This window comes from Rhagoletis pomonella, unplaced genomic scaffold (genome assembly GCF_013731165.1).
Source record: "Rhagoletis pomonella isolate Grant_MI unplaced genomic scaffold, Rhpom_1.0 Rhpom_scaffold_00005, whole genome shotgun sequence".
NCBI classification, from domain to species: Eukaryota; Metazoa; Arthropoda; class Insecta; order Diptera; family Tephritidae; genus Rhagoletis; species Rhagoletis pomonella.
In genome coordinates this window covers 70903658-70915160 of record NW_023458559.1, presented here as the reverse complement: position 1 = coordinate 70915160, position 11503 = coordinate 70903658, and the positions used below count along the sequence as shown (strand labels likewise).

General features: G+C 34.9%; 2 protein-coding genes across 6 annotated transcripts in view; both read right to left on the bottom strand.

The window, feature by feature from the left end:
* Positions 1–2252: 2252 nt before the first annotated feature.
* Positions 2253–11503, bottom strand: part of LOC118739471 — a 20281-nt gene continuing 11030 nt past the window's right edge. For 4 of the 5 annotated variants that reach the window (XM_036470827.1, XM_036470828.1, XM_036470829.1 and 1 more), the window contains exons 5-9: positions 4008–4141; positions 3513–3943; positions 3295–3412; positions 3055–3233; positions 2253–2974 (exon numbers count right to left, since the gene is read on the bottom strand). In XM_036470827.1, the coding sequence (XP_036326720.1) occupies positions 2527–2974; positions 3055–3233; positions 3295–3412; positions 3513–3943; positions 4008–4141 (1310 nt within the window). In that variant the 3' untranslated portion in view covers positions 2253–2526. The remainder of the gene's footprint in view (positions 2975–3054; positions 3234–3294; positions 3413–3512; positions 3944–4007; positions 4142–11503) is intronic. The other variant, XM_036470831.1, reaches the window with a different exon arrangement.
* On the bottom strand, positions 4312–5079 carry LOC118739473 (probable small nuclear ribonucleoprotein E). Its single transcript, XM_036470832.1, has one exon. It carries the CDS (start codon positions 4960–4962, stop codon positions 4678–4680), a length of 285 nt encoding a protein of 94 aa, XP_036326725.1. The 5' UTR covers positions 4963–5079; the 3' UTR covers positions 4312–4677.

Sequence of the window (11503 nt, the reverse complement as noted above, 5' to 3'; positions counted from 1 at the left end):
AGCGAGATCTAGATAGGGTTTGATCAATCAGTTCCTGTCTTCTGCGCGTTACAAATGTTGGCTTGGTACCCACATTCAATATACTCAGCCCACTCGACAAAATATTTTCGAAAAGCCGATCTACCCTCGTCGTATTCCCCGTGTTTTTGTCTTTGAAGCACCACCTCGCTGCCAGCAAGTCCTCACAGCAGAACTGTGCAGGTTTGGTGACAGTAAAGTGAGAAGACACTAAAGATATGCTCTCGGTCTGAACGAGTTTTCGTCAAACATAATGTAACCCACTCAGTCCACAGGGTTTTGTTTGTAGCAGGGTTAGCCTTGTACTATGATCAAAGGTGAAGTTCCCCTCTAACCATACAGCGTCTTTCTTGTCCTGTCCTTTTAAATATTCCCGAAGTCCTCTTAATCAGTGGCGTCACCAAACACCTGTCGGAACGTCGTACCTGGCTTTGGAGGCTAGTTGGTCTTAGAGCGGTGCCCCGTGATGATATCGTTGCCCTGTGTCTATACGCAGTCATCTTACTTGTCGTTATTCGCTGGGTGGTGAGCTTACTACACGCAAGCACAAGGCTATCAATGTTTGCGCTAAAGACATTGATGTTTGTTTCACTTTTGTGATAGGAACTACCTTAAGCATTTCTTGTACCAGGTGCACCATGATGGGTGTGATTGCACTTATTGAATTAAAAAAAGTAAGTGCGCCTGGGACACACTGGAGAAGTGGAACTTACGTTTCATATCTATTTTGTCTCATAACCAATATACATACATATATACGTATATCTGCTTTTGCTTAAGGTTATATTTTTTGTCTTTTTGCTATTTAAATCCCTACTTCTACCCCTGTTCCTTCTAATTACATTTATGTTATTCTGTTTTCCTTTTTTCATCATTTTTATCTTTATACTCTGTCGATAACAAAATCGATAGTAACATCCAACAAAATATCGATAACAAAACCAACAAAAATAACAATAACAACTTCGATGACAAATTCGATAAAAATTTCAATAGCAAAATTGATAATAATATTGGTAGCAAAATCGATTAGAAAATCTATAAAAAATACCGATAACAAAATCGATAAAATTATCAACAAAATCGATAACAAAAAAACGATAAAAATATCGATAACCAAATCTATAACAAAAATTGTTTAGAAAATCGATAAAAATATCGATGACAAAATCCATAAAAATATCGATAACAAAATCGAAAAAAGTCGATAACAAACCCGATAAAAATAACGATAACTTGTATAAAAATATCGATAATAAAATCTACAACAATGTCGATAACAAAACCCATAACAATATCGATTAAAAAAATATCGATAAAAAATCGCTAAAAATATGTTACATAATCGATAACAAAATCGTTTAAAATATCGATTACAAAATCGATATCGATAATTATATCGTTAGGTTCCGAAGATATGGATAACAAAAGCGATAACAATATCGATTATTATATCGATAAGTCCCGAAAATGTCTAAAAGTCCCAAAATAGTGTACAGATTGAGTCTCTGTTGCTCCATCTATATCATTTTCTCTATAATTACTTACATTCTTGTATTGGTCTTTGTCTAAGCAAGAAGCACCTGTTTCAGCCCCAACCATTTCCGTTGCATCAGTTCTGTTGCACCATTTCCGTGTGCAATTTCCGTTGAATTTGCCAATTTACTCCCAACCAGCCAAACGCCGCTAAAGAAGTTTCAAAATAATAAAAAATCGGGGCCCTGAAACCCAAAATGACTTTAAAAATTAATTAGACCTCTTCCTCACTCCCTAGAAATCCCATACTACACCCTGGAAGGTTTGATTTTAAGCTTTCACACAAAATTAAGCTGTAAGTGTATTTCTATGTTTTTGCAAGATTAGCTAAGCAAGGCAGAACCAAGTAGTCGCTAAAAAACAACGGCTAATCCAGATAGAAAAACGTACTACATTCCTGCTAGCTAATTAAAGCGTAGAATATAAAATTTGAGACCGATCGAGAAACATTCCTTGAATCAAATAAAACATTAAATAACAATATTTCCAAATAAACTTACCTCGATTTTTATCTATAATCCTGGATTACGTTGTAAAAACATGGTGATGGATAATGTTAAAGAACGGCCGAATTCGATACAGCTTAAAGTTTTGTTACAAGATATGCATAGCAAACATGGAATATCTCCTTTGAGAACGCTTTACCACTAAATTTTTCATCCGCACATTTACACAATTCTTTTGCACCCAGCTTAGTGTAGAGCATTTAGCTTTATTTTTAGTATGCGTCAGCTCAAGAAGTTACAAGTACTGAGGCTCGATTTTCCATGTGGACTCAAATAACAAACAAGTAGGTACATTGTTTAAAAAATATTAAATAAATTTTAAGTGCACATATGTATATCTATTTAATGGCGCAAAGCTATGAAAAAAGTCAAAGATTAATTAGACTTTTTAAATGCATAAATAACAGCAAAGCCAAATTGGAAGTACAAACATTAAGAAATTAAAAATATATATATATATATCCAATCAATATCTTTCATACTTTGGTTTGTGCATGCCGCCAGCAACTCCACCACTGCCAGCACCCACGCCCCCACCATTGCTGCCGCCAACGATATTCGTTGACAAATTGCCGCTGCTATTGTTGTTGCCACTACTGTTATATGATGAACCATTTTTATTACTGTTACTGCCATTATTGCCCGAAATACCACTGTTGTTATTATTATTACTGCTATTTCCATTGCCACTGCCGCCTACTGCTCCTATGCCGCCTGCGCTGCCGACGGCTGTGGTTGTGGATAACGTATAGACTTCATAGTCAACAACCGTGAAATTGTAATCACCAAAGAGTGTCAAGTAAGAGGCGTTAGGGCCATCATACGAATGAGGCAAATTCGAATACGAATCCATATTCGTATTGCAATTATTGGCGATGAGCAAATCAGCGCCAGCACCGAAAATAGGACCGCAACTTTTGGATGACAAAAGAAAGAAAACAATTGTTAATTACATATCTTGCTAAGCAAACGATAATTAGTATTCGTTACTCACTCTGGGTGATAGCATATGGCATAGGGCTTCTTGATTATATCAAACTTAACGGATGGATCACCACCAGCGGGATTGAGCGCGAATAAGAATGCGCGCTCCGAATGTATATAGCCGCCTTTACGACTCGTTTTTGCCCATGCAACATCTGTGTAGCCCCCGCTTAGCTCGCCACGCGAACCCTAAATTGGGAATATAATGAATGTGTAAACTACTTTCCTTTTCCACTTATGTACTACTTACAATGCCAACAACAAAGCAAGGTGCCACACCATCACAGTAACGGTGGAAAGCGCTCGATGAGTAGCCATGGGTTGAGGCGCGAAACACTAAACGCCAAGATTGTTTAGGCATGCCATACCTTAAAATTACCAGATATATTATGAGTAGCGATAAAATATTTATTGCTTATTTGGAAAATTTATTCTTTTTTTAAGTTTCCTGCGGTGGCAATTACTTACCACCCATTCAGTACGCTTTGTAAATACAGTTTATCATTCCGCAACAATTGCGATCCTGGGAACATATTGACTGTTAAGCGCGGCTGCAAACGCTTATCATCCTCCGTCATACCCGGTACAGATGGCATCATCGAACCCCCACCAACGCCAACACTACTACCACTGCCACCAGTTTTATTAGAGTGTAGAGCTGCATAACGATAACGTTCCAATGACAGTTCCATAGGCACAGCACCAGTAGGCTCAACCTCCTCTGCGAATACTTGACTATCGATTAACAGCAAACGTACGTGACACATCACACCCGATAGGTGTTGACAAACGCGTGCACGTTCCTCCTCAGTCCAATGTGCGGTGGGTTGTGTGACGCCAGCTTGATTCTTAGCCCAGGCGAGCACGCATCGCCAGACGTCCTCCTCTTCGAGACAAAACTAATTGAATAAAGAAATATATTAACATGACAAGAATAATTAGTAATGTGATAGGCTTACTTACGTAATCTGAGGATATCAACTTCACCAATGCGTCCTTGGTCAAATTCAGAAAAGCATTGGTTTTGGCACACTCACTGGCATTCTCACCAATGTAAATTATGCAGCGTTCCATAAACGAAGCAGCGCATTTGGCACCTGGGAAAAATTTTAACATTTACGAGTTAGCACAAAAGCGTCATTTTACAAAGGATTTAGCACTTGAATGTTGGTCGTTATAAAGGCGTACCGTGTATAATTTAAAAGTTTCACAGCCATTCCTGCATTCTCCTTTTTTTATTACTAATTAATCACACTTGCTTATCAGCTCTGTTTTTGCATATTTCACATTTATTTCTCATTTTCATTGAAATCAGACCAAACCTAAAAATTCAATTACAAGTTTTTCATTATGAACTAACTTAATTTTTAGTTTAGTAAAAATACATGCTTTTTTCATTTTCCCCTTCATGGTGCAACCTGAGTTTTTAGAGCATTACAAAAATTACACATTTTGCATACAGTTTAAAGTTATTGTATTTATGAATTTATTTTATTTTATTTATTTAATGCATTGTTTTAAGTCAAGTCAACACCGTTTACGTCTAGAAATTCTACCTTCATCGATATCGCGCCCATCCATTGGCAGTCGCACATAACCTCACTTTTGTGTGGCGCTTTCCTGCTACGCCTATTTAATCCTTTGATGGGCTCACATTCTGTATCAGTGTTATGTTATCACCCTTCAACATGATGCGCCCTAGATTCTTCCGTGTACGAGTCTTCACCCAGACTTCCTCGGCGTCGTCCAGCACTAGATTCATGTATTCATCGAAGCCAACAATGTGCCCTTCGATGCGAAGCGAAACATTTTCATACAGCCACACTTGTACGCGTGAACGATTTTGCAGGTAACGAAAAATCAGATTGATGGGCTGCACCATCACCTTTTGCACTTTCGTATTGCCTTTAAAAGCCATTTTTGAGATGTTTTTTATGCACTTATTTCAAATGTTTGTAAGAAAATTATTCAACTTTTTAACCAAAACGTCTGCCGGCGTCGCTTGCTTGCAAGTTTTTTGACAGCACGACGCACAAATGTCAAAACGGGGGGACAAAAGTGTTGTGGCAATTTTGTAAAGGGCAAAATGGAATACACAGGATTGCTTCAACTTTAGTACACTCCAACATTGGCAAATAATTTATAAAAAAAAACGTTATTTATAGACATTGTATATAAAAATATAAGGACTAAGATTTGTAGAATGTTATATTACTTGAAAAGAACAGAATTTAGTTGGGATATATAAATAAATGTAAGACAGCATAATTGGGTTTCAGATGTACCGTGTTCTGGCATTTGAGCGACAGCTCGCACCACAAATGCTGACCAAACAACAGCTATTTGCTCGCCAGATGGCGCGAAAAGATGGCAAAATCAGAGAACTAAGATAGAGAAGGTGCAAAATGGAAGTGGAGACTATTCGTAGCCGAAAAATTAAAACCGTTGAAAAAGTTAAGTAGTCTCATTTTTCAACGCAGTTAAATTTTCGGCCACGAATTGTTTCCACTTTCAATTTGCACCATCTCTATATATATAAGTTCTCTGCTTTTGCTGCTTTTCGCGCAATCTGGCGAGAAAATAGCAGTTGTTTGGCCCATATTTGTGGAGCGAGCCCTCGCTCAAATGCCAGGACAGGGTACACCTGAAACCAGAAAATGTTAATGTACATCACTGCTTCAGCAAAAATTTAACAAACACTGTTGGCTTTAAGCTGTTGCGACCTGCGCCTAAATTCATGCCACCGAACCCACTTAATATTTGTACTTACTGGGGATTTATAAAGCGAACATAAATTAAGATGAAATATAGGGGGATCAAATATGACCAACAAAAAACCCAATAGCATACTGATGAAAATTTTCTAAACATGCAAAAATAGGAAGCCTGCAATTTGCATACAGACATATACACATATAATTCTTTGGCTTTTTCAATTCACTCACCTTATAACTTTCACAAATTAGATGAGGATTGCACAACTACACTTCAATTTAATGAAAAAAAAACTTTTCGGGCCGGCCCGAGCCACTCGCGCATCCCATCGAAACTACATATGTATATCGCGATGAAAACTAAAACAAACACTACTCGCGCATGCATTTATGTAATTTGCTCATTAAAACACTTAGTTTACCTATTTTTTATAGAAAACTAAAACTTTTCACTTCATTTAACGCAAACTTGAGCATTTTCAGAACTTTTTAACACACACTCGACGGAAACAATCGCGGTACTGTTGAAATGGCGTCGGAAATTGAGTGAAGCGCAGAGGTGTATTTACACAGTGAAATATGTGGCTAATAAGGTGTTCACACTCTTGGTGTAGATTGACTAGGTTAAATATTAGGATTTGCCAAGCGGTAGTATATTTTAACAAAATGTTGATGAAATAATTGCGCATACCACTAAAAAGTGCCGAAATAACAAAAAAAAAGTATATATACAATTTTGTTTGTGTGAATGCACATAAATCGAAACAGGAACCTACCACGGTCAACCAATAAAAATGTTTAGAGTTTAATAATTGGTGACGAATACAGAATTTATTGAAGAGATATGCCAATCCGATGGCAATATGCTAGTTATGTGTTATAAAAGCTCTCATCGAAAAATTAAAAGTACACTGGCCATAAAGTCATAATCGTAAGTTAAAACTCATTCTTGTTAAAATATAGTTTTGAGTTTAGAATTTTCAAGATGTGTCAATCATATACCACGTTTATTTGCACGCATTATTTGCAAATAAACGCTTTGCCGTATAAACGCTGAGTTAATTTTTTATTTGCAAATAACTAAATCACGCAAATAAGTACTGACGCAAGACGCTTCCATTCTTAGGTTAATTTTCCTTTTCGATGGTCACCTTATTGCCTTTTTATAATCAAGACTTTACCATTTTTGACTTAATTTTCCTTTTCGATGGTTTCAAAAACTTAAAAAATATTCTAAATGTTAGTCAGAGTTATAAGAGATCCGAGTGCCATATTTCATCAAAACCGTTCAGCCGTTTCTGAGTGAAGAGCAGTCTCACATTAGTGATCGGGCTTAAAAAAAAAATCTGTGTGGTAGGATCAGGAAAAAAATGTGGTAGACTTCAAACAAATTTGGTAGATCTCTGGGTTTGGATCAAGCTTTGTACCAAAATTAAGAAAATTCTGCAAGGTTTCACCTAAATTGCGAACTTTTTAATTAGACTCTAAAACAAATTTAATTTTAGCATAATAAAAAGCAAGATTGAAGTTGCTAAAAAGTGATTATTGAGAAAATCTACTATTTTACAGTTTATTTTATCCTCCCATTCAGCTTTGTTTAAAAGTAAGAAGACAGAAATTTCATCGTCGCGGAGATTGCGGAATCTTGTATTATATCATTCTTGTCACCATATAGTTTTTAGTCTTGGACAATTTTTGCTCTTAAGTTGTTGTGGTGGATCTCAGACCTTGAATAGTAGATGTGGTAGATGCTCAAGAAAGTGGCAGATCTACCACAATGTGGTAGAAGTCCGACCACTTTATTTTAATCGAATTTTAAAACACCCTATACCGGCGAAAAAAGTTGTTAGTTAAAAAAATAAAACTTTATCATGAATCTACAGGTAAAAACCTATAATTTGACCTCTCATTTTTGAAATTCCTTTTTAAAAGTATTCTCAAAGCAAAAAATCTTCTTAAATTTCTTTTATCGGACATTGTGATACATATGTTCGAACAAATGGCAACCCTCCTAAATAAAGGTCCAGAATAAATCCCTTTCAAATCCATTTCGATTTATACCCATCTCTTAGAAATTCATCGACCTTAATGAATAATTTGAATGTAACTTTTTAAACACGTGGCAACTCCCTTTAATCATTGGAAATGTTCAAACTAAAGATTTCTTAACATTCTTTCGTTTGACTACAGTATTTTTATGTTTCATATACTTTTTGAATTAGTTAATTGAACAGGTGGTAGCTCCTTTCAAACGTATTTTCAAGGTTTCTAATTTCAATTACTCCCCTGCCAGCCAAAAGTGGTGAAAAATCTGGTGAAACCGCGGGTTTCAGTCACTTCAAAACTGGTGACAAAACTGGTGACATTTGTATGGTGTGCAGATTGTCACCACTTTCACCCTGTACGTGTGATCCTTGCATCACTGTCGCACTCATTCAGATACTTCATAAGGAAAATATATAGCTGCACTCGTCTAGCATTGCCCACTTCAGCTGGCACAGGGTTGCATTCTATTCACACCGAATTCAAAATAACCTTAAAAACAATAAATAAAAAATCTTAAATTTTTTTTTGATTTTTATTTTGCAAAATTTATTTTTCAAAATGCATTGTTAACCTAATATACATAGTTAGTAATCAATATTATGAATAAAAATTACAATTAACATTAATAATAAAGATATTTTTACATACTTATGTGGTTGCCAATTGCTTATTATTACTACTACTCCTTTGCACATATATGTTTTCAAAAGTTGCAAATTTTCTATAAAATAGTTAAGCGATTTTAACAGTATTATAATTAAAAGAATGGTAATCGATTTACCTTTCTTTTAATATATATTAACAGTTGCAAATCATTTATGGTAGTTCAGAAAAATTAAGTTTTCTTACAACTTTGCAAAATTTGACAAGTTGGACCTACACTTTGAAGGTGCTCCTGTAGGTCAATGTGCTGAGGGCGGAAGGTACCCATGGTGCTCCTGGCGATGAAGGAGCTGAGGGTAGAAGGTACTGGTGGTGCTCCTGGCGATGAAGAAGCTGAGGGCAGAAGGTTCTAATGGTGCTCCTGGCGATGGAGGTGCAAGCGTTGAAGGTGCTGATGGTGAATCCCAATCTGTTAACAAACAAAAATATCAATTCAAATTTATAAACATATAAAAAGTCTCAATACATACCTTAAGAATGTGACTAAGTCGCTGCTGTTTTGCAATCTAAAAGAAGAAATTACATTATAATTTAATAAAATTGTTAAATACGTATTCTTACCTTCAAAATTTTCGCAAAGTGACATTTCTTCACAGTATGTATACTGTCATCAAAACTCCGATGTTTCTAACTTGCTCGCTCTAACGCATAGCATTCTTATTAGAGTACGAATTCTTATCGGGTATGTAGCTCTAACAAAGGGACATTTTTTTGACAGTTCGAACAAAAAATTTGTAGGTGTGTGGGTGAGATGACTAAAAAGTTGTCAATGTGTTTGTAAATCGTTTGATTTTCAGGGGAAAGTGGTGAGCCGTGGGTGGCAGGGTCGGTGACCAATATTAAAGCAGCTGGCAAGAATATGGAAAGGTAGCAAAACTTTAATCATAGCATTTAGCACATGAAAATAATATTCGATTTCAATCGATAAGATATTAAAAATCTTGAAATTATTACACCACATAAAGTTCTTTCTGATACTGGGGTATCAATTTTGCCGCTACTCGACCAATTTCCTGCATTGGTAAATGATGCAGACATAATTGAACTTCAATTTCGCAAATTGAGGCTGAGTGAAGGTAACTTCAAAAACTGTACCAATATAAATTGTTTTTGGGATGAAGTAAGTTTGATTAAAAATGGATTGGGTGAAGCGGAGTTTGGAGAATTGTGCGACTGAGTTCATAACATTTTTAATCTGCCTCACAGTTCCGCAGCGCTGAGGCCAGATTTTTTGATTTCGCTGAAACTAAGGAACAAATTATTTTTTAAAACTCTAAATAATATAATGTTAATAAAATACAATTGTAATGCACTTTGGATGCAATATAAAAAAAAAAAAAACGTTATAAAAAACTGAATTGACATATTTTGTTTATAAAGAGGAATAAACTCCAGTCAGTTTCCCGATTTAATAAAAATTGGTCCATTTTTTAATATTTGGTCCATTTTTTGGTCCGAAAAATAAATTGGAAATGGCAACCGTGATGGCAAGAACTCCCGCGATTTACTCAATACAGTTTAAAAAATCGGACAGTAGGGAAAACGAGAATGCCTGCACTTCATTTAAAACAAAAAAAAATTAATGGGACTCCGGCTGGCATCTGCTAAATTAAATTGAAGCTGAACATGATAAATAAAATGGAAAGCTTTGAAACACAACTTCAATTTAGCAGGGTTCTCAGTGAATTTAGAAAACTTCGATTGGCAAATATTAGGTTTAGGAAAGAAGCACTTGTCTAGCTTTTAAAATAATATGAACTGTTAAAGTCTTATTAAGTCAGTATACGTACTTTAAATTTTTTCAATAAAGGCTTTGATAATCTTTTGTTATCTTGTTATCTTTTGAATAAATTCTGAAATCGTCACCAATTATTAAACTCTATATATTTTTACAAGATATTTAAAGTAAATTTTTGTGATTTACAAATTCCAGTTTATGCTAACATTACTTTTACTTGGCCGTGATACGATGATTATTTTGATATACTGTTATTCTTCAAGGCAAGCATTTATTTGCAGAGTATATTTTTGAACAATAGATAAATAAAATTGTATAATTTTTACCATGTAAACATTTCTGTATTTATTAACTTTAGGTGCATACATTTTATAAAAATTGTGTTAACCCGGCATCTGACAGGTGGGGGGAAGTAAACCCCAGCATCGGAATTTTAGTGCCTGTTCTAACTTCAGTCAAGTTATGAGCGATTTCTAAGTGGCTTTAATAAATAACGCGACATATTTTTATTGATAACCATTTAAAAAAGCTTAATTTTTTTAAGTAGTAAATAAATTTTTGCGAAGAACGGGACATATTTTTATTGCTAACCACGTAAAAAGCTTGATTTTTAAAAATAGTAAAGAAATTTTAGTGAAGAACGAGATACTTAAGAATATAAAAGGCTTTATTTCAATGGAGTTTGTGACACCCCACCTGTCGAAACTTGTTATGAAAATTCACCTATCAGATTGCGGGTTAAAATATGACACAGGGTGGCCTAATTAAATTACTCATATTTCTTTATATTGCCGAGCAAATATTTTCTCTTCATATGGATAGCTCTGTTCTCCCATCCTAACAAAACGCTGTTTCTAAGTTGTCTATGATTGACACAACTTAAAAATTCTAAACTCAAAACTTTATTTTAACAATAATGGTTTTAAACTTAGGACTATGACCATGGGCCAGTGTATTCTAAATTTTTCAATGATAGCTTATATAACACATAACTAAAATTTTGCCATCGGATTGGCATATCTCTTCAGTAAATTCTGTAGTCGTCACCAATTATTAAACTCTACACATTTTTATTGATGTCTAAACTATTGTACAAGATTTTTAAAATAAGCTTTTATCATCTTAAAATTTTAATTTTTACAAGCATTACTTGTCGCTTGACCGTGGTTATTTCCTGTTTCGATATATTTTAATTCACACGAACAAAATTGTATATATACTTTTTTTTTGTTATTTCTGCATTTTTTAGTTGTATGCGCAATTATTTCATCAACATTTTGTTAAAATATACTACCGCT

Bases quoted from the DNA above. Each gene is read 5' to 3' on its own strand.
- LOC118739473 (XM_036470832.1), bottom strand. From the start codon at position 4,962: ATGGCTTTTAAAGGCAATACGAAAGTGCAAAAGGTGATGGTGCAGCCC.